This window comes from Rutidosis leptorrhynchoides, chromosome 8 (genome assembly GCF_046630445.1).
Source record: "Rutidosis leptorrhynchoides isolate AG116_Rl617_1_P2 chromosome 8, CSIRO_AGI_Rlap_v1, whole genome shotgun sequence".
Lineage (NCBI taxonomy): Eukaryota > Viridiplantae > Streptophyta > Magnoliopsida > Asterales > Asteraceae > Rutidosis > Rutidosis leptorrhynchoides.
The window spans coordinates 135,968,882-135,994,322 of NC_092340.1; the positions used below are offsets into that span (position 1 = coordinate 135,968,882).

General features: G+C 34.9%; 1 protein-coding gene across 1 annotated transcript; it reads left to right on the forward strand.

Annotated features, from left to right (window-relative positions):
• The first annotated feature begins 7,485 nt into the window (after positions 1 to 7,485).
• On the forward strand, positions 7,486 to 24,929 carry LOC139862412 (beta-galactosidase 3-like). The gene is made up of 19 exons (XM_071851012.1): positions 7,486 to 7,656; positions 7,944 to 8,039; positions 9,451 to 9,563; positions 20,510 to 20,576; positions 20,677 to 20,769; positions 20,871 to 21,014; positions 21,083 to 21,171; positions 21,283 to 21,388; positions 21,532 to 21,619; positions 21,756 to 21,874; positions 21,951 to 22,115; positions 22,359 to 22,537; positions 22,626 to 22,735; positions 22,878 to 22,987; positions 23,079 to 23,189; positions 23,266 to 23,379; positions 23,463 to 23,665; positions 24,212 to 24,548; positions 24,633 to 24,929. Exons 1-19 carry the CDS (start codon positions 7,486 to 7,488, stop codon positions 24,756 to 24,758), a joined length of 2,541 nt encoding a protein of 846 aa, XP_071707113.1. The 3' UTR covers positions 24,759 to 24,929.
• Positions 24,930 to 25,441: the final 512 nt, after the last annotated feature.

The following is a 25,441-nucleotide window of genomic DNA, read 5'->3' on the forward strand; positions in this document are numbered from 1 at the left end:
ATGAAAAAGAATCAAAGCGCCATATAAATAAAAACGGTTGCGACTGAGGAATGAAAAATTTCATTAATATACGCAAAAGTATTGCGTCGAAACACTATAACATGTCGAAATAATAATTGCGAAAATAAAAAATATACAAAAAAACTGTCTGGATGAACTAAAAGTTAAGTTTCATTATGTCTTCCACGGAACATCATTTTTGCGGCTGATCTCTATTAGCGAAGGGATGTCAATCTTTGCAACTTCAGCCATACTTAGTTTATGTAGAGACCCATCCTAATCTATCTGGACGAAGTCTTCAACATCTGGTTACATTGCGGGGTACTGACCTCTATATGATACGTTTTACAAACATTGCATTCGTTTTTAAAAGATAAACTTTCACTTCAACGAAAGTTAACAGGTATGTATACCATTTCATAATATCCAAACTATAAATGACCTAATAATATTCTTGATGAACTCAACGACTTGAATGCAACGTCGTTTAAAATATGTCATGAATGACTCCAAGTAATATCTCTAAAATGAGCAAATGCACAGCGGAAGATTTCTTTCATACCTGAGAATAAACATGCTTTAAAGTGTTAACCAAAAGGTTAGTGAGTTCATTAGTTTATCGAAATCAATCATTTCCATAATTATAATAGACCACAAGATGTCATATTTCAATTTGTCATAAACTTAATCTCATATCAGGCATTTCGCAAACAGCATAGAGATAAAAATTCATTCATATGGTGAACACCTGGTAACCGACCTTAACAAGATGCATATAGAATATCCCCATCATTCCGGGACTCTCTTCGGACATGATAAATTCGAAGTACTAAAGCATCCGGTAATTTGGATGGGGCTTGTTGGGCCCGATAGATCTATATTTAGGATTCGCGTCAATTAGGGTGTCTGTTCCCTAATTCTTAGATTACCAGACTAAAAAGGGGCATATTCGGTTTAATAATCTAGCCATAGAATGTAGTTTTAAGTACTTGTGTCTATTTCATCAAATATTTATAAAGCAGCGCATGTATTCTTAGTCCCAAAAATATATATTGCAAAAGCATTTAAAAGGGGTGCAAATGAAACTCACAATACGATATTTTGTATTAAAAATATTCATACGACGATACTGAACAATGCAAGGTTGGCCTCGGATTCACGAACCTATATCATTTATATATATTAACACATATGATGGTAATCGAACAAATTTAGGTATTATTATTAATTGTTATTTTAGTAATTTGTAAGTTTCATTAATAACTAAATTAACTATATTTATTAAATTTTTTTAATACATTAAATAGATAATTAATATTTATTACAAACATATTAATATAATTATGTTTTATGTAAATAATATATTTTTATATAGAAAATCTTTATTTGATATATTAATAATACTAGTAATAATGATAAAAAATAATATTATTAGTGTTAGAAATAATAATAAAAATGATAGTAAAAATAATAGTGATAAAAATAATGATAATTCTAATAATAATAATAATAATAATAATAATAATAATAATAATAATAATAATAATAATAATAATAATAATAATAATAATAATAATAATAATAATAATAATTCTTCTAATAATAACAATGATAATTTTGATACAAATTAGTTTCAACCATTATACTACTTACATTATAAATGATGATGATAATAATAATAATAATAATAATAATAATAATAATAATAATAATAATAATAATAATAATAATAATAATAATAATAATAATAATAATAATAATAATAAGTAATAAGTAATAAGTAAACTACCTCAAAGAAGTACTCCTAAAAAAAATTCCCAAGTCCGGGTTTGAACCCGCGATGTCCCGCTAACCCGATAACATCCTTAACCATATTTATTATTATCATTATTTCACATATCATTAACGAATCAATCATCATCATTTCCTAATCCTAACCATCATCATCTAATCATTCATCGTACATCGTCACTACATCGATCATCATCATTAATCCATCATCATCATCATGTAACATAATACTATCATCGCTATCAAACTCATACGGTATCATAATACATCATCACCATCCTCATTATATAACATCATCATCTCGCATCTTCGTTAATTACTATCATACATAACCGTATCTACATCGTATTATCATGATCATTTTATCACATACATCACCCTCATCATTCTTCGGCCCACATGGAGACTGGACCGCCTCAGCTCAACTAGTTTCTCAAGCCCGTTTAACAATTAATGGACCAAATCTTGTTAGTCCATAATTAATCCAACCAATTCATTCGGCCTAACAGTTTACTCAGGCCTATGTCTAATTACGCTTCATATTATTCGGCCCACTCGTAATCTAATCATATTCATTTTAATAAGTTTCATTTCCGCAAATATAGTGCAGGTGGTACAAGTTTTCATTTCATACCCGAAAGAACCAAGATAAAGATAATATTATATACTTTTAAAACTACAAGTGGGTGAGGTGGGATTATGGTTTAGCATGTGTCGGCCATAGGGAAGAAAAAAAAAGAAACAAAACGCCAAAGAAATTCAATTTAATCATTCTCGTATCTCAATGTTTATCACAGAATTCGAAGCATACCGTAGCAATAAAGTTTGATGAAGGATGTCTGTGGTGGTTTCGAGTTAAACAGAAAAATAATAAGAAGAAGAAAAGTGGTGTGTTATACGGTTGTGGTTCAAAGAACGAAGAAGGTGGTGGTTCTAAATGGTGGTCTGTTCAGTAACTAACGAAAAATAGAAGTTGAACTGCAGCAGTTTTGTTCGAGCTGCAAACAGAAACGATTAGCAAGAAATAGAGGTAAAATATACGGTTGTGTTCGAAGGTTTATTGATGATGATGATTTCGGTGGTAATAGGATTGAAGAATGAATAAGGGGTCGAGTAAAAGGGTGTTCTTGTCTTGGGGTATTCGGTGGTAACAGAAAACAAAACGTGCACTGAAGTAGCAACAACATCTAACACGTTGAAGGTTATGGTGTTATGGTGGTTTTGGTTGTCATGAAGAATAAAAGAGTGGCGTAATCATAAGGAAGACAAAGGTGAAGAAAAGGTAGTTGCTTAATGGTGGTTCTCGGTTGGGCTAGTTGATTGGTATGGTGATTGTTTATCACGAAGAAGTAAATTAGGTGGCAGTAGTAGTTAGTGGATTTGTACGGGTCTTGTTCGAAAGAGATAGAAACAGAAACACAGTAGTTGCAATCGTTGGTGAGGTTTGATGGAAGAAACAGAAATGATAACAAAAATGGTGGATGTCGAATGGTTATATCAATTATGGTGGTTTACGGCTATGGGGTTCAAAAAACGGCAACAGGTGGTGGCGTGTGGGTGTTCTTGTGTGGTTTGGCCTTCAATATAAACAGAAGAATAGACAGTAGAATAGAAGTACATGATGGTTGATCATGGCGGTTTGTTCATGGTGGGTTACGGGTGTGGTTGTCAAAGAAGAAGCAGGGAAAATGTTTTTATTAACTTTTGAGGTGTTGTGTATATAAATATAGGTTTAATTATTCTGTTAGTGAAATGAAAAGACACTAGGTACCAATCAAATACAGTATATATTGAAATCTATTGTCAATCATTTAAGAAACAAATAATAAGTTGGGTTATTGAATTCAAGTTCATGGATAGTATAATATAATATTATTAATAATATAATATTAATTAATCAATTAATCAATTGAAACGTGCAGATGAATAAAGCAGCCTCTCTAATTTCTACCGACAGTTTTCACGGATTGTGTATCGTGCGAAATCAGTGGCGGATAAAAGTCCTCGGAAAAATCTCATATTTTTAAATTAACTATATTTATTTATCTTGGTCGTTATGGTATAAAATTCGATCATTAACTATTAAATAAAAATTACATTAATTATTCACTCCCAACCCCAAGTAAAATATGAAAAGTTTTAAAATTCAACAAATGGTTCCTAAATATATCTTTGATAAGCCTAAAATTTATAGAACTCATTTTTGGATCACCGTTTATTTTAAAATAATATCAGTTTGAATTTAACTTGCTTAATATCAATCGGAACATCAATGAGTTTTACGATTATTTAATATTTATTTTTAATATACTTTATTTGTATATAGATATGTTTTACATAATAATTATTATTTTTACATAATTAATTTCTAACAATTACATCGTAAATTATATTTCAAATCATATATATATTTATTTAAATATATACATACCTATTTACAAATAGTTATTCGTGAATCGTAGGAAATAGTCAAAGGGTAATTTGAATATATGAACATAGTTTCCAAAATTTTCGAGACTCAACATTACAGACTTTGCTTATCGTGTCAGAATTATATAAAGATTAAGTTTAAATTTGATCGGAAATTTTCGGGTCGTCACAGTTTATAATTCTCAACCGCATCTTCGGTTGGACAAATTAAGTCAGTAACAGCTTCAGGCAATGGCCCAGACAAGTTGGTAACCTTACTAAGGAGATCTAGAAGCTCGTAACGTGTAAGGATTATTGCGGCCTGGAGATAGTTGCGGAATTTTTCCATTACGGGCGCATAATCCATTATTTTGTAACTTAGTTCAGGTAAATAGCTAACAAGCTTCCTAGACTGATCTTCAGCATGTAAAACCCTTTCATTTGGCTCCGAAGCAGCAGCAGACATTCTTGCAAGTTGATCTTGGGACTCTTTTAGCGCAAGCGCAACTTGTGAATCCTTAAGATATTCCGCTAATTGAAAGTTATCCTATTCACGTCTGCGAAATTTAGCTCGCTGCGCTTCAGTTGCAAGTTTCTCATCTTCAATCACTTTTATTAAAGCGCGACGATGCTCAATACCATCTACTAGAGAGAAAACTGCGTTGAAACAATTTTGAACATGACATTCTCAGCGGCTGTATCGCTGAGTTTGCGGTACTCAGTGCGAATATCATCTGGCACCGATGTACGTAGCTTCTTTAGTTAGTCAGCGGCTGCAAATCCACTAACGCTAAGATGCTCAGTAAAACTGTCAACACGCATAGACTTCATTGGGTTGAAGGGAGAGTCAAATAGATTCTCAAAGTTGCGGTCACTGAAAACGTCTGAGGGTATCTCCCGACTTATGACAAACTACTCCTCTCCCTCTTCAGTGTCTTCGGTAAAGTCTACATTGTTAGCTGAAAATGATAAATAAACAAGCGGTAAAATGAAAAAACGCAGAACTGAAATAACATAGTTACTGCGAAAAAATTGTAATACTTACTCTTTTCTTGGCTGGAATGGTTTGATGGTTCAGACTCTTCCTCAACTATAGTAGGGGTGCGGGGGCGCTTGCGTTTAGTTTCTGCGACAACAGAAACACTTGTGGTGCTTTTGCGCTTACCCTTATCTACTCCTTCAGGAATAGCGAAGGTATTAATAAGCGGTTCTTCAACATCAGTAGTTGAACTTGAGCCTTCTTTAGGGTGGCGAACAGCTCTAATACCGCTCAAATCTTCGAGCTTCAAAACTTCAGAGAGAGCACTTTCTGCAAAACAAGAAAGATAACTGTTATTAAAAACAACGCGAAAAGAAAAACAAGTACAAGAAAATATAAGTATTATTGCGCACCTTCATTATTCGCGTTCAATAAAAGACCATCATAATTGCTCCATGGCCAATAGTGCGACACTTTCCCAAGATACAGCGGGACAACGCCATAAGGGTGTACAACTAAGTACACTTTCTTAACCAAATTCAGTAGCTCATTGCCAATATCATCATGCTTTGAGCGTTCGTTTTCTTTTTCGGGCAATTCAAGAGACCAAGTAAGCGTATTCTTGAAATCGCGAATTGCTGATGCATTAATAAAGAAAAAGGATCTGCGCCAATTCCCAATCGACGCTTTTGGAGTTGTAATTACACCCATGCGGGGTTTAAAGGAAAACCACCCAGTATCATGAGGGCAAATAGTGGTAAAATTGCGAAACACATCAAAAAGGGCTGTTTATTTAGCGCCCTACAAAACATTTCGAAAATAATAATTTTCGCAACATCGTATGGATGAAGCTGCGTGATGGCAATCTTATAGTACTCGCAGACGCCCAAAAAGAAATCGGTCAATGGGAATCTGACATTGACTTGAAACATTGCGGTTTCATACACCGCAATCAAGCCCTCTGTGGGATTGTCCGCCCTATCTTCAGATGATGGTGCAATAGGGTAATCGTCTCCAGAAGAGGATAGTTTTTCTTCAGCTGTTCAAATTTTTCACCTGTCATGTATGATGGAAAAGAGCTCGTATTTGTTGTAATAGCGGATGAAGGGGTAAAAGGAGAAGCCATGATAAATTGAAGTAAAATTGAAGTCGTTTATAATAAAGCTAAAAAGATTGAAAGTACGAACTGCATTTGAGAATTGTGCAAGAATAATTTTATATAGCGACGAAGTTTCTGATCGAAAGGAAATAAAGGAAAAATCGTAAAGTCGAATTATGCAGCTACTACTCCTATTTATAATCCTAATAGAGGCATTAAAGGATTAATTGTAATGATGGCAAATAAACGGCTACAACGTCGCGTGGAAATATCAACGGTTAAAAAAAGAGCCGTTAGAAGAAAACTGATGGTACGCGTCTAGTCCATCAGACGTCTAAATTTACACGCGCAGCAGACCTATTTTGCGGACCGTTTAGAAACCATTTTTTAACTACAATTTGTTTTAGTTTATTATGTTACATTTTTTGAAAAAATGTAACACAATAAACTGGGGGAACTTGATCATATACATAGGCAAGCATATGTATATTTTAAGTGCAAAAAGCAATCAAAGATGCGTAAATTAACAATAACCGTGCAGATCACGTTACTGCATTACGGAGGCACGCACAAATCAAATACTGCGAAGACATACTGCATATTTACTGCGGTATAAGTCGGTGTGCGCAAACATTGCATCCGCGAAGATTACAAACCTATAAATAGGGAGCTTAGCCTCTCATTTTAGGTTGTTGATTTTGGAGTTTGCCTTAGCCCTTGTGAATTACTCGTGACTTCGCCCGAGAATCATCATAAGTTCGGCTTAAGGTAAATTCATCAAGACCGGGACATGGTGATTGAACATAAAGACGATCATAAGGTCCCAAAAACAATCTCAACACCTCATTCCACCCTTATTGCACTCGGTCATTGATTCAATTTTGTAAGGAAGACTAATCTAGGATTGATCAATTCACGTCTAAGCGAATCTGTAAGATGCTTATAAATTTAATAATTACCTCAAGAATTACAAAACAAAAACACTTTATTAACACCCAATATGTGTGACTATAAATATATTGTATACGTCTCAGCAAGAAGATTGCCCCATTTAAAAGAGAATCAAAATAATATATATTTATTTCCCGTTCTCCCTCTCCTTTTCTTGTTTCAATTCACACTCACTCTTGCTCTTGTTCTTCCTCAACCACTCTTGTATCTTTTCACAAACACTACATTTTTGCTTTTCAAGATTTTGTTCTAAACCATGGAAATCAACTCAATTTTCAGACGGGTTTTGTTGTTTTTTATTGCATTTCAATTGGGTTGCCAACAGATTTCGTGTACCGTAACGTACGATGGCAAAGCTCTTATTATCAATGGACAACGAAGAATACTGATTTCGGGTTCCATACATTATCCCAGAAGTACTCCCGAGGTATATAAATCTTAAAGTACCACGAACCTTTTTTTGAGAATGATTTGTACACAATCTATTTTCATCTATACACAACTCAACATGCATTAAAGTATTATATGATACAACACTTTAATGCATATTTGATTATGTATGGATAAAAATCAATTGTGTACATATCATCCGTTCATCACCCTTTTCATCACCCTTTTTTTAAAGGTCATGTTAAATCACATAGACTTGAACTCGTAACCTATTAATTACTAGTTACTAGATATTTGTTAGTAACAATAAATTGAATTTTGCAGATGTGGGAAGATATTATAATAAAAGCTAAAGAAGGAGGATTGGATGTGATTGAAACTTATGTGTTTTGGAATGTTCATGAGCCCTCTCCTGGCATTGTACTGTCTCTCTATTTAAAATTTCAAATTCAAAATATATATAACAAATTTACCTTGTTTTAAGTTTTAATTTAATTTAACAACATGTGATATAAAAAAACAACAAATAGGATTTAGAAGGTATTTGAGATTGTGTTTACTTGTGTTTACAAAATAACTTTTGCCTGTTTAAAATGACATTAGAAAATTAGAATATATACATGTCTCAACTTGATTTATCAAAACTTTATTTTGTTTATAGCATAATTATGCTAATAATCACTTTTTTTGTCAAACACTTTTTGCTGATTATTTTCGTCAATCCAGTTACAAACACCATGGTAATTTTCAAATGAAATGTTATTCTCAATGTTTGTAAATTTTCAATCTTGTAATGAACTTTTTTTTTTCAGTCTTGTAATGTTACCACACTATTTGTTCTAAAGGCTTTTGGCACTCACCACGAATAAATTATTCTAGGAAAATCGTTGCATCTAATTTTTATAAAAAGTGTTTATAAAATGATGTGCTAATAAAAGGTATTGTAGTCGGAGTATAAAAGAGTAGTTATTTATTGTCTATGGACCAGCCAACTTACAACCATGCAATTTTTGTCATTCAACTGCCATACTTTCGAGCTATAGTTCATATATGTATTATTATGTATTAATTATATTATATGAATATTTATGTATTATATATTTATACATTAAATATCTGGATTCAATACAAATTATAATATATAAATTGATTTTTTAACATAAGTGTCTTTAGTGTATTATATATATATATATATATATATATATATATATATATATATATATATATATATATATATATATATATATATATATATACATTTTTTCAATCGGGCCGGAGGTCCTTTGGGAAGCAATCTCTTTTACGCTAGAGTAGAGGGAGGGACGACCTTATCTAGGCGCGGGTTCTATACCCGCGGGTGGAGTAGTGACTTCCTTCTAATCTAGGGTACGAGGAATGATTGTCTACACTCACCTTCCCCATACCCCACTTTCGTTGGATTGGGTATTGTTGTTGTTGTTGATACATTTTTTCAATATTTATGTCTTTAGTGTTCTCTTGAAGATACATAAGTGTACGGTACATATCGCTTAATCTTGGCATTTTAATATCGATTATTCAAATGCACAAAATATTTAAGCATCTTAACGACAACTCTAAAATTGTCGTTAAAAAAATCATATATATTAATATATGTACTTTTTATTGAAAGGCAAGGTATATAAATATAAATATAAATATAAATATAAATATAAATACATATAATTACATTTCGAAAACTAGATGATAAAATGAGGGTGCATTTTTTTGTCATTCAAATGTCATCTTATCTTTCTTTTTTGTTTTCTCTAACATTATTTTTACTTTTTTATTGTTGACTTGGAAAAATCAGTATAATTTTGAAGGGAGATACAATTTGGTGAGATTCTTAAAGACGGTACAAAAAGCAGGCCTTTATGCTCATCTTAGAATCGGACCTTATGTTTGTGCCGAGTGGAATTTCGGGTAAATTCTTTTTTTTTTACTTTTTAAAAAAATTAAAGATAAATATAATAATAACTATTATTATTATATTTATTTTTAAAAAATTGAAGATAAATATATAATAAATATAATATAACTAGTTATTGAACCCTCGCTTCGTGCCGGGGGTTCGACTTTTAATGTATTTTATTGCGTTTAGTAAAATTATTTTGTGGCTAACGATGATGTCGTTGAAGTGTGGAGGGCTTTGTTGGTAAAATGAAATTTGATTAAAATTAAAAAAAAAGGTGAAAAGTTGAAAATGACCCTGATACTATTCATAACTTTTGTATATTAGTTAATATGTAAATTAGCATAAAGATAAATATAATACTACGTACTATACTAATTAAAATAATATCATAGTATAATAACAATAATATAATATTAATAATGGATGTTTGTATATTAATATAAAAAGTTTATAGATGTGGCCTGTACTATGAAATAAATTGAACTGTACTACAAAAAAATAAAAAAATAAAAATAACATAAGTGAAATTAAATTTTTCGAGAAAAAAAAAAAAAAAAAAAAAAACAGAAGTGAAATCAATTCAGTAATAATTAGGAAGAATCCATGTCAGATATATAAATATTAAGCAATCTCGTAATAAATAGATTCTATCTTCTTCCATATTTGGTGCCAATCACTGTATTTTAATAATTTCAGACATGCATTTTTAAATAATATATCAAATGAGTTTGAATTTTGAACCATGATGCTTGTTTTTTTTATGAATAATAATTTGCATATATTATTTTCGTACTAGTTAAATGACCCGTGGAACCACGGGTTTGTTTAAACGAAACAGTTTAATGATAGGTATTAAGTGAACGTATATGGTAAAGTTATTTAGTTTAATGACCCGTGGAACCACATAGTCCGACTAAGAAACTCGTCAGCTGAACATTTCATCAAACACCTAAAATGCATATTTAACAATCCACATCCGATCATAAGAGATAATATTGGTTGTCATTTTATTTTAAAAGGGTAAATTAAAATATAAATGTAGAATTGGTTCGTTCTGCCTAACTTTTATACCTTCTCGTACTCAATTTAAAATAATTAATTAAAATAATTTAAAATTATTTAAATTTAATAATTAAAATAATTATTAATAAGATTTAATAATAATAATTAATTAATAAGATTTAATTTTAATTCGAAATTATTTAAATTAATGACATCACCCACCATGCTTAGAATTTTTTTCTTTTTCTTTTTGATTTTTTCTTAACAAATGAATTACCTTAATAATGACATCATCATTTTAGGAATATAATAGAAACTATAGATATGCTTATGCATGAAAAAAACAATACATTACAAGTTACAACATTGCTTTAAAAGAACATTTAGTATTTAGCTACTATGTGAACTTTTCTCCATAATCAAAACATATGGTTATATAGCTACTATGTGAACTTTTCTCCATAGTCAAAAAAACGAGCTCGACTCAATTTCGAAAAAAGACAATCCTTTTTTTTTTTAGATCCCACTATGGGATCCTGTTCTAGCCAAAACAAGGATGACCACATTTTTACACCTTGACCCATTTTTCCATCCATTTCGATACCAAATCGTATTTCATTTCAAATGTAATTAAACCACTACTTTTAACAAGTTTATATCATAATTACAATACTTGATATTAGACCGACCCGTTACAACATTATGTGGCAATTTCGACCCATTTGACAAAACGACAACCAAAAGATCAAAGCATGATTCTTGGGACATCACTATCTCACCCAAAGCACCTACCAAAGGCATCTAGCATAAGCACAACAAGTCTCGGCTACATCAAATCAAGCTTAACCGCATCGTAAAGCATTATATGCAGAATTCGACTAATCATCTATCTTATCCATTCTTGCTCAATCCGAAACCTATAAAAAAGTTAAACAACAACGGAGTAAGCGAAAACGCTTAGTGAATACAATATGTGCATACATGTTAACAACATTCATAAAGATAAACAATTATCCGCATACCACAAACCAATCAAGTCATTCAATTCACATATGGTTCCCGATGCGTTCCCAACATGAACCGAGAACCCTACCATCATATCAATCATCAAAATGCGCATGTGTCTACTATGGATCCCGATGCGTTCCCAACGTGAACCGAGATCATGCCCGATGCGTTCCCATCGTGAACCGAGCCTTCATACCAACCGTAATACAAACAAACGCATACCAATACAAATCTTATTAACATGTAAACACACATTGTACTCGCCTCGAATCCGAACAATTTACGTAACAAACAACTTTCAAGCAACTATTCAACAACCATTTAACAAACACTTCCGGTCAAGAAGTCATCGTATTCGTCATCAAGCACAAATCCACCTAATTGTACTAGAATTCACCAGGACAATGTCCTTGAAACATTGGGAACGCATGGTTTCTTTTCTATTCTTAGCAATGGCTAACGTCAGACGGCTTCCTAGCACTAGCATGAAAACTATTATTGTACTAGAATTCCGTCATCAACAAGTTATCACCTCGTCAATCGTTGCACTTCATCACACATCTCGCCATATGCTCACCAACGTCGATGAGCCTATTGCTTTGATCGTTCATAAGGATGACCCCGAGATTCCAACCTATTCTCAAGTCTCATGATACCTCTCACAACACCAGGGACCACACCCACGTATCCAAGCAAACAACCGTGTGTCTCTATATGAGACAATCGGAACTAGAACTCCTCATCATACCATCGCCCTCATAGTGGAGTAATCCACTAATTATTCCTACAAACATGTTCCCCGAACAGGGAAATGTGGCAATCATCTCGACACAATCTCAAAATCACTCGCAAACACCATCCAAAATTTACGTCATCCCGATTAATGTTGCGAAAACACCCTTCACGATACACTCAAACAATCACTTCGGAATTCCCAGAGAATATCACCGGCCTCCTATCCCTTCTAGTGACACCCGATCGCCCTTCATACGGGAACTAACTCTTCATTCGAAACACATTATCATAGACTCCACTCATGGCACTCTCGAACCATAACTTAGCGGTCGAATCATCCGACCTCGAGTACGATACCAATGCCTAATTACTCTACATCAATAGGAGTTAGAACCATTATTGAGGTCCATAATGGTTCTTTTCAACACATCTTCTGGTATAACACTACATGAGCGTCTTCATGCGGTAGTATAAACTCCCACACTTAGAACTCTGCTCCACATTCACATCACCAAGATGATAACACCTTGTGAATTCACCATTCTCTGACACGCATGACTGCTCTCATCGTTGGTCATAGTCCTTGAATTCTCAAGAATTCACCTCAAGCTATTAAATTCGACGTACACAGTCTTTAGCGTCATTCAAACAATGACATAACGCGTACCTCACACTCCGCCTCTCCGCTAACCACAAGGTAGACTTCTTCAAAATTCTACCTACACCTCTGGACCTACCTTGCTTTACCAATTCTACAATTCAGTTGAATCCACTCGACCTTTCATTCACTTAACCATACAACCTCCGACATACATTTGCTCACTCTCATGGGAAAGGGTGATCACTTCGGCATCATGAATGCATCGCCCACATTATCAACACCTCAACATCTCCCTCGACTTATCCGACCGTTAATTCCGAGCCCCACCGAGAAACTCCAAACACCCAATCTTCATTAAAGACGAGATTCACCTGTCCCCCAAACTCATCGTACACACACCATCAAACTTTGCTCCAACGTTGAGCATACGAAGGATCTTAGATTGTCCTTCTTCACTTCATACGAAGTGTTTACTAGAACGTTCTCAAACTTCGACTCTCGCAATTGTCAAATCATTAAAATCCATCGTACAACACAACCAACCACTACTGCCGCCAAGGGTCTCTCACTGGTTCCCTAAGCACAGCATGACTCATCATCATCGGAGGCGAACATCACACTAGCAGGTATAAAAGGGTACATGACGCAGTGTCTTGCCGACTCCCCCACCCTCTATCGAGATTTAAAGACTCGATCACTAGGGTTCCATACACCCGATGTCACCCAATACGCAACTTAATCACCCAAAGTCATACTTACCTTACAAACCTTACAGCTTATAACTTACTATCATTCTAGCGAGCTCATGCCCTTCATGAATCCACCTAAGCTATACAATATAGCCTAGCCAAGCGCTTCACAACACACTAAAGAATTGCCTGGAAACACCAAAACTTTTACTTCTCCGCACATCGAAATAACTACCAATACAGAAGAAATTCCATAAGGAACTTACCCTACAATCCACAAACACATTAACACAAATCATCGTCATAAAGGTCTCACTCTCATGAGTTTAGCGACCCAAAGACTCTCCGACACACCAACACCAAAAGACGACTCACTACTAGAATCATGGTATGATTCTCTAACCACACACTTTACTAGGTCGTAACCCGTACTAAAATCACAAGACTTGTTACCTCCCATTAAGGGATTTAAGTCTCCACCATACACTCGTGTTGGTCATCCTAGTAATGGTATAAGACCACAATCATACAGTCTTGATCACGCACCCACTACTTAGGGTGGCTATAAACTCACCAATCTCGCGAGTCCACTTACTTTCCTTAAGTGTCTATATTCACCGTAACTCTCCTCGGACTACAACGCACCCGATGTGACAACAAGCACATCATCCGAGACCACCGCAATCTAGGAACCATTACATGACTCTACAGTTGCACCCAAACCCAATGTCAATCTACTTAATCTAATATACATGCTTCTCGACATGTATCTCAAAGTCAACATAATCTAAGAATCACTATATGACATCCTACTCGTCACTAACCTCTTCTAACCATGTCACGTTCCTCCGTTCGGTACTCAATATGTCATGCCCATGTGACAAAATACGTGATTGTAATAATGGTGATCAGACACTATTACAAGCATGTATTTTATCGCCTTCACACGGTATAGGAAATACTTTACATGAAGTAAGGCGACATTCACGCAATTCTTTACACAAAGCTATGCATACATTTTCAATCTATACATCATTACAAACATACATATCTACATTCGCATTTACAACACATAGACATGTCATTTAGTTACCTATACGCTATAGGCACTAAGTTCCTACTAAGCACATCGTCTAACACACTTTCAACACCACACATAATGAATATGCAATTAGAAACTTCTAAATCACCCACGACCAATGACACATAAGACCTTTCACAAGTGTTTTGCTCCAGAAGTGTCCCGTCCCGAACACTAATATAGAGACTTTTGCCAATTACCATCTAACAACTCGTCTAACAAATATCATCATGGAAACTCAAGTATGCATATCCACAATACTACCCGACAATCCGTCTAACACATTTCAACATGGCGAATAAAGTACACGTATCCGAAAAACAATACACAAGACATGTATTACACAACTAGCATAATATACTAATATGGCATGTCAATCGTCTACCTATTTCAATAGGCACTAGTCTCATCTTATCCTATCATATCATCAAATACAAAGTTGAGTTCCACGTAATTGCACATAGCACATAATCCCTACGGTTTAAGTCTAGGAATTCCTACTTCTACAAGTAAGCCCCTAGATCCCTTAAACCACGCTCTGATACCACCTGAAATGACTTCGACTCAATTTCGAAAAATGACAATTTTTTTTTATTTTTTTATTTTTTTTTGGATCCCACTATGGGATCTCAACCATCAGACTATGGGATCCTGTTCTGACCAAACCAAGGATGGCCACATTTTTACACATTGACCCATTTTTCCACCGATTTCAACACCAAACCATATTTCATTACAAATGTAACTAAACCACCACTTTTAACAAGTTTATATCATAATTACAATATTTGATATTAGACCGACCCGTTACAACATTAGGTGACAATTTCAACCCATTTGACAAAACGACAAACAAAAGATCAATAGGAGTTAGAACCATTATTGAGGTCCATAATGGTTCTTTTCAACACATCTTCTGGTATAACACTACATGAGCGTCTTCATGCGGTAGTATAAACTCCCACACTTAGAACTTTACTCCACATTCACATCACCAAGATGATAACACCTTGCGAATTCACCACTCTCTGACACGCATGACTGCTCTCATCGTTGGTCATAGTCCTTGAATTCTCAAGAATTCACCTCAAGCTATTAAATTCGACGTACACAGTCTTTAGCGTCATTCAAACAATGACATAACGCGTACCTCGCACTCCGCCTCTCCGCTAACCACAAGGTAGACTCCTTCAAAATTCTACCTACACCTCTGGACCTACCTTGCTTTACCAATTCTACAATTCAGTCGAATCCACTCGACCTTTCATTCACTTAACCATACAACCTCCGACATACATTTGCTCACTCTCATGGGAAAGGGTGATCACTTCAGCATCATGAATGCATCGCCCACATTATCAACACCTCAACATCTCCCTCGACTTATCCGACCGTTAATTCCGAGCCCCACCGAGAAACTCCAAACACCCAATCTTCATTAAAGACGAGATTCACCTGTCCCCCAAACTCATCATACACACGCCATCAAACTTTTCTCCAACATTGAGCATACGAAGGATCTTAGATTGTCCTTCTTCACTTCATACGAAGTGTTTACTAGAACGTTCTCAAACTTCAACTCTCGCAATTGTCAAATCGTTAAAATCCATCGTACAACACAACCAACCACTACTGCCGCCAAGGGTCTCTCACCGGTTCCCTAAGCACAGCATGACTCATCATCATCGAAGGCGAACATCACACTAGCAGGTATAAAAGGGTACCTGACACAGTGTCTTGCCGACTCCCTCACCCTCTATCGAGATTTAAAGACTCGATCACTAGGGTTCCATACACCCGATGTCACTCAATACGCAACCTAATAACCCAAAGTCATACTTACCTTACAAACCTTACAGTTTATAACTTACTATCATTCTAGCGAGCTCATGCCCTTCACGAATCCACCTAAGCTAAACAATATAGCCTAGCCAAGCGCTTCACAACACATTAAAGAATTTCCTGGAAACACCAAAACTTTTACTTCTCCGCACATCGAAACAACTACCAATACAGAAGAAATTCCATAAGGAACTTACCCTACAATCCACAAACACATTAACACAAATCATCATCATAAAGGTCTCACTCTCATGAGTTTAGCGACTAGAAGACTCTCCGACACACCAACACCAAAAGACGACTCACTACTAGAATCATGGTATCATTCTCTAACCACACACTTTACTAGGTCGTAACCCGTACTAAAATCACAAGACTTGTTACCTCCCATTAAGGGATTTAAGTCTCCACCATACACTCGTGTTGGTTATCCTAGTAATGGTATAAGACCACAATCATACAGTCTTGATCACGCACCCACTACTTAGGGTGGCTATAAACTCAACAATCTCGCGAGTCCACTTACTTTCCTTAAGTGTCTATATTCACCGTAACTCTCCTCGGACTACAACGCACCCGATGTGACAACAAGCACATCACCCGGGACCACCGCAATCTCGGAACCATTACATGACTCTACAGTTGCACCCAAACCCAATGTCAGTCTAATTAATCTAATATACATGCTTCTCGACATGTATCTCAAAGTCAACATAATCTAAGAATCACTATATGACATCCTACTCGTCACTAACCTCTTCTAACCATGTCACGTTCCTCCGTTCGGTACTTAATATGTCATGCTCGCGTGACAAAATACGTGATTGTAATAATGGTGATCAGACACTATTACAAGCATGTATTTTATCGCCTTCACACGGCATAGGAAATACTTTACATGAAGTAAGGCGACATTCACGCAATTCTTTACACAAAGCTATGCATACATTTTCAATCTATACATCATTACAAACATACATATCTACATTCGCATTTACCACACATAGACATGTCATTTAGTTACCTATACGCTATAGGCACTAAGTTCCTACTAAGCACATCATCTAACACACTTTCAACACCACACATAATGAATATGCAATTAGAAACTTCTAAATCACCCACGACCAATGACACATAAGACCTTTCACAAGTGTTTTGCTCCAGAAGTGTCCCGTCCCGAACACTAATATAGAGACTTTTGCCAATTACCATCTAACAACTCGTCTAACAAATATCATCATGGAAACTCAAGTATGCATATCCACAATACTACCCGACAATCCGTCTAACACATTTCAACATGGCGAATAAAGTACACGTATCCGAAAAACAACACACATGACACGTATTACACAACTAGCATAATATACTAATATGGCATGTCAATCGTCTACCTATTTCAATAGGCACTAGTCTCATCTTATCCTATCATATCATCAAATACAAAGTTGAGTTCCACGTAATTGCACATAGCACATAATCCCTACGCTTTAAGTCTAGGAATTCCTACTTCTATAAGTAAGCCCCTAGATCCCTTAAACCACGCTCTGATACCACCTGAAATGACTTCGACTTAATTTCGAAAAATGACAATTTTTTTTTATTTTTTTATTTTTTTTTGGATCCCACTATGGGATCTCAACCATCAGACTATGGGATCCTGTTCTAACCAAACCAAGGATGGCCACATTTTTACACCTTGGCCCATTTTTCCACCGATTTCAACACCAAACCATATTTCATTACAAATGTAATTAAACCACCACTTTTAACAAGTTTATATCATAATTACAATATTTGATATTAGACCGACCCGTTACAACATTAGGTGGCAATTTCAACCCATTTGACAAAACGACAAACAAAAGATCAAAGCATGATTCTTGAGATATCACTATCTCACCCAAAGCACCTACCAAAGGCATCTAGCATAAGCACAACAAGTCTCGGCTACATCAAATCAAGTTTAACTGCATCGCAAAGCATTATAGGCATAATTTGACTAATCATCTATCTTATCCATTCTTGCTCAATCTGAAACCTATAAAAAAGTTAAACAACAACGGAGTAAGCAAAAATGCTTAGTGAATACAATATGTGCATACATGTTAATCATCACAATGCGCATGTGTCTACTATGGATCCCGATGCATTCCCAACGTGAACTGAGATCCTGCCCAATGCGTTCCCAATGTGAACCGAGCCTACATACAAACCGTAATTCAAACAATCGCATACCAATACAAATCTTATTAACATGTAAACACACATTGTACTCACCTCGAATCCGAACAATTTACGCAACAAACAACTTTCAAGCAACTATTCAACAACCATTTAACAAACACTTCCGGTCAAGAAGTCAATGTATCCGTCATCAAGCACAAATCCACCTAATAATAAGCATATACATACACAATTATCACAATCTACTCTTACATAGTCTTTAAGACCCAAATTCACCAGGGTTTACTGTATCGACCCAAAATCATTTTGACACTATTTAGACAAGAACACAAGTCTTACAACTTGAGTCTTTCAATTTGTAAGTCTTCTTATCTCATTACCAAAATCATACAAGCCTTTAACTTGTACATAAACTTTCTTAACATAATCAATAATTTCTTCTAAAGTGAAGACTTATTTTGACCCAAACTAAACCACTTACAAATTACTAGTTAACATTACCAATTCATTAAACTAGTTCATCATCTTTACAAAATCCCCAATTCCATAAACCCTAACCCTAATTTCGAATTAGGGTTTTTGAGTAACCAAAACTTTGATTACTAACAATAATAACACCATCTAGACTCATAAAAATCAACCACAAAGCATAATTTAATCATACCTCAACTTAGGGTTAGAAACCCCCAAATTTCACAAAGAAGGTGAAAAAATGTAGAACAATAGCTTCCTATGATGCTAGTAAGTGCTAATGATGAGGATTATACTCCTAGATCAAGATGCATGAAGGTAATTTGAAGGATTCTTGATCTCTCTCTCTCTCTCTCTAAAATTGCCACCAACACCATACTCTCACTCTAGTTTCTAATTTTCTACATAAAATGAAGAAATGAGGGTGTTTAGACAGCTTTTCTAGACTTATCTTGAGCCAAAATTATCATTTTACCCTCCCCACTTAAGCTTTTTATAAAAATAGGTCCCCATCTAGTCAAATGTGGGTCAAACAAATAATTTTAACAATAAATTATTCTTTATAAAAATTAGGATGTTACAAAACATATGTTATATGTTCTTGAATTTTGTTGGCTGAAAACTTTATTTTATTCTATATATTGGATATTGAAAGAAGAATTATATTGATAGTTACACTTGCTTGCAACTTCAGGAACGGTTACTAATTAAAATAACTAAGTTAGACCGTGTCAGTAAAATTACTTGCCCTCTTCAAATAACCCGAAGAGCAAAAACCTTATCTGTCGTAATCTAGATTGATTATCTCTTTATTGATTATATACATCGTGCAAGGCTGTCTTGTTAGTTTTATGAGTCATGTTCAATAAATAAAGTGAGTCTTTAATATACGAAATTTTTTCACATATGACAATAATAATTTCAATAATACTAAAAAAAAAAGTCATAAGTACTAGGATCAATCAAACTAATAGTAAATGAAAACATAATAGCAGATCAAATGGATCTAAATTTGTAATATTGGGCTATAAATTTTGGACTCTTTTGAATATCAGGCCATGTGCGATTTGCACGTCTTGCGGACCCCAATATCCGGTCTTGACATCATGTAAACTGATCCATACATCAAACTTAAATTTGAACCTTTTTTTTTTTTTTACCATAATCCTCTACATGGATCAACTTAAATCTAAAGTACTAACGTTTGTTAGATATTTTAATAAATAAATAAAAAATATAGATCACTTTATATCATAATTATAAACTTTTTTTCTGTTAAACAAAATCCAATAGAAATATATAGATAGATTGATAGTTTTTGTGATAATTATGCAGGGGATTTCCAGTGTGGCTAAAATATGTATCTGGCATTAGTTTTAGAACTGATAATGAGCCATTTAAGGTAACAATGTTTGAGCTTATTTAATTTAATATAATTTAATTTAATGCTAAAATAGCCATTGTGTTAAAACTTAAAACTTATAATTTCCGAAATTTTATAGAGGGCAATGCAAGGGTTCACTGAAAAAATAGTGAATTTGATGAAGTCTGAGAAGCTATTTGAATCTCAAGGAGGCCCAATTATACTCTCTCAGGTATAACCATTTCAAATATGTTTGCTTATAACAAACTGAATTTGAGTTTTCTATTATTTGAATATTTATATTTACATCAAAAAAATTTGATTATTCTATAGATAGAGAATGAGTATGGGGCACTTGATAAGAAATATGGAGCTGCTGGATATAACTACATGACTTGGGCTGCACAAATGGTTGTCGGGTTACGTACAGGTGTACCTTGGATCATGTGTAAACAGGACGACGCTCCTGATCCTATTGTAAGCACTACTTCCAACCCAACCCGTATTGACCCGACCCATTAATGTATCATGAGTATTTTTGGCAGATAAACACATGCAATGGTTTCTATTGTGATGCTTTTAAGCCTAACAAGCCTTACAAACCCACAATTTGGACTGAGGCATGGACAGGATGGTATCAAGTTCTTTTTCATTCTTAATCTTATTTGGATTTTTCTAACGACGGCCCTTAAGATAACACTCAATATGAAATAAACTTGAAATTTCTTCTTTCAATACGTTATAGGTTTTCGGAATTTGGTGGTGTGGTCCATAAGAGGCCAGTTCAAGATTTGGCATTTGCAGTTGCAAAGTTCATACAAAAGGGTGGTTCATTTGTCAATTACTACATGGTTAGTTTTTTTCGTATTAGGTTCCTACATGGTGGTTCGGTCTACATTTGTCGTCCAAATTCACTAAACGATACAATGTAGGTACGAAATTTAATACTATTCTTACTTTAATTTTAACCTGAGGTTTTGTGTTTTAAATACAGTACCATGGAGGCACGAATTTTGGTCGCACTGCTGGAGGCCCTTTCATCACCACCAGTTACGATTATGATGCTCCACTCGATGAATACGGTACACAATCTTTTCAACATTTTTTGGTTAACCAACAAATATATTTTGAAACTTCCAATAAATTTATTTACTTTGGATTTGGATGTTAAGTTTGTTTGACTTACCAAAAAAGTAATAATCTTTATGTGAATGTTAGGTTTGATCAGACAACCAAAATACGGCCATTTAACCGAGCTTCACAAAGCAATCAAACAATGTGAACCGGCATTAGTTTCTGGGGATCCAACCATCATCTCTTTAGGAGCCCATCAAGAGGTTATCTTCATCGAACTCAAATTTTTTGAACTACAATAAAAAAATTGTGTACTAAACGATGACTACCAATTTGCAGGCCCATGTATACTATTCGACATTTGGACATTGTGCAGCCTTTCTCGCTAACTACGACACAACTAACACTGCACGCGTGTTGTTTAATAAGATGCATCATACGTTACAACCGTGGTCCATCAGCATTCTTCCTGATTGTAGAAATGTCGTTTTCAATACTGCCAAAGTATGTCATTTGATTAGTTTCTCATTTAATATTTTATGGATTACTTTAACGACAGCTCTGAGGGCTGTCATTAATGTGTTTATATTCCTTGTACATAGTGGTTACATATTGTCTTTAAAGTGACGTTATTGAACTATAAAAGGATTGTAAGCACGATAATGATATCCTTTAGGGCATTCGTTAGAAAAATCCATATTTTATTAGCAGAATTTTATTATTTGTAACATCTGAGAAATATTGCAGGTCGGAGTTCAATCAACACGAATGACAATGTTACCAACGAGTTCTGAGATGTTTTCATGGCAGACGTATAGCGAAGATCTAACTGCTAGGGATGAAGACTCTGCTTTCACTACGTTCGGTCTTTTGGACCAAGTAAATATTACTAGAGATGCTAGTGATTATCTTTGGTACACAACTAGGTATGACAGTTTTTTTATTTTAATTTATTTTTTTAAAAGAAAATTAAAAAATTTCATGACTCGAAATATCAAATCCATGACCTTACAGAGTTAACGTTGGCTCATCAGAGTCGTTCTTACGTAGTGGAGGGCATCTGCAACTTGTGGTGCAGTCAACTGGGCATGCTCTTCATGTGTTCATAAATGGACAACTTTCAGGTATTCATCTATGAGCTAACGACTTAGCACATACAGAATGGTTTGTCGTTATTTGTGTCATAACTTTGATATAACTGAAACCATGTAATTGTTAATAGACGTGATTAACTCATGAGTACATTAACCTGAATGTGTTTACAAGGTTCGGCTTTTGGAACAAGAGAAAATAGGAGAATCACGTACAAGAAGGCGATTAAACTTCATCCGGGGAGCAACAAAATCTCGCTACTTAGTGTTGCCATGGGATTATCGGTTAACTTTTTCATCTTTATATTATCCTGATTCCACGGTTATGTATCAATCTATCAATTCTGACATGTTTTTTTTTTATTATCTATACAAGAATATTGGAGGACATTACGAGAGTTGGGAGACTGGAGTCCTAGGTCCGGTGGTTTTGTATGGTCTTGACCAAGGAAAACATGATTTGACCCACGCAAAATGGTCTTACCAGGTTTGTTCGGTCCCTTCAATCGACCTTTTTTTAGTGTATGCTAAAAATCTAAAATGTGCCTAATTCGTTCACTCAGGTCGGTTTAAAGGGAGAATCCAAGGATATTGTTTCTATGAACAGTATGTCTTCTGTTGAATGGGTGCAGGGTTCGCTAATCGCCCAAAAGAACCAACCATTGATATGGCACAAGGTATGATCAATGATGAACTAACTGAACCATGTTGGTTTGTGATAAGATGGTTGACGAATCTAACCGTATTTCATTTTTTTCAGGCTTATTTTAATGAACCCGATGGCGAGGAACCATTAGCACTGGACATGCGTAGTATGGGAAAGGGTCAAGTGTGGATTAATGGTCAAAGCATAGGAAGATATTGGACGGCTTCTGCAAATGGTGATTGCCAACGGTGCCATTATGTTGTAACTTATCGCCCTACTAAGTGTCAAGTTGGTTGTGGCCGACCAACCCAACGATGGTAAAACATGGAACTTGTCGCCCTACTAAGTGCCAAGTTGGGTTTGATAGATTGAAGTTTTGATAGGCCAAGTCAATCAGTATAGCTTAGAGATGGATATATTGGCCCACTTACATAAAACTGGGTTGATGTGAGTTATATTTTATCACAAACGGGTAAAAAAAATCTAGTCAAAAGGAAATTGGGTCAAACGGGTCAAACAAATAAAAGAAAGTTATATGGTTTTTCCCTGTTCGGGTTACCCAGGAGGGCGAGTACTCCGACCCCATACTCTAATGTACACGGTCCAGCCAGATTAATCCATGACCATTTTCAACATTTCACTGTTTGAACCTCAGACCTCTTACAAGGATGTCAGGCCCAAACAAATAAGTTAACAATCAACTAACTGTAGAAAAATAGTTTAAATAGACAAAAAAAGTATTTTGTTACTTAATCCAACCAACGTGATACACCGATGTTTCTGGCTCTTAGATAACTCTTAAGTCCAAACTTACTTCGTCATACACCGATTAATACAAATTGACATATTATGTAATGTTGCAGGTACCATGTGCCGAGATCATGGTTAAAACCGACTGCGAATCTATTGGTGCTTTTTGAAGAACTTGGGGGCGATCCTACGAGCATCTCACTCGTAAAAAGATCAATGACAAGTGTTTGTGGTGATATATTTGAATATCGCACGAACACAACAGATTGGCATACTGAAAGCTACGGAAAAACTCAAGTAATTCGTAGACCAAAAATTCGCCTTCAATGCAGTCCCGGCTTAATGATTTCTTCGATTAAATTTGCAAGTTTTGGAACTCCTGTTGGAACGTGTGGGACCTTTCAAAGAGGAACTTGTCATGCTGACACCTCATATGATGTTGTTAGCAAGGTACAACTGTATATGGTTTTCTCAGTGTACTGTATGCACAGATAGTTGTATGAAGTAGGGACTAATGGAATTTGTGTTGTACAGAGGTGCGTAGGAAAAGATAGATGTGCGGTTGCCGTATCAAACAGTAACTTTGGTCAAGATCCGTGTCCGAAAACATTGAAACGGTTGACAGTCGAAGCTATTTGTGCTCTAACTTCAAAGGGTTGAGCTTAAAACTGGTCTATGTTGAGTTCTTAAAAGCAAAAAATTTAAACTAGATTTCTTAGGGTTCTTTATTCAATTTAATCCAAGGTTTAAAAATTGTTGGTTCACATACGTTAGCAAAGAAGTAAAGATCCCAGGGGTTCTAAATTGTGAGCTCTATGATGGATCATACATCAGGCCCTTTGGTACTTTTAACATGAAAGAAGTGTGGGACCAGGTATTTTTCAATAGAAAGAGTGTGGTTCATATATTGAACATTCATGCATGTCTTCTGTGCAATTTATACGTTGATATATAAATAATTGAGTTATTCATTTGCATCCTTATTTAAGTTGAGATTCAAAGAACAAATCTCAGCCTCATGTGATTGAGTTTTACAATTACATGTGATTGACATGCAGAATTACATGTCATTGAATTGCAATCACATGTGATCGGCTTTTACCGATTTGTTATGGTTCATCTGCTTCTTCTTCTTTGTCTGATTAAGATGATGCGCACAACTTTTATCAAAACTTAAATTCGATCAGATTAGCAATTAAAAGCGATTGAAACATCTTGTATAAGCAGCGATTTATACAATTCTCGAACAATCTTCAAGCAAACCGGAACATAATTCAGAATCAGATGAAGAACTGATGAGTATTTCACCACGAACACTTGATAATCAAACTTGCAATCTATTG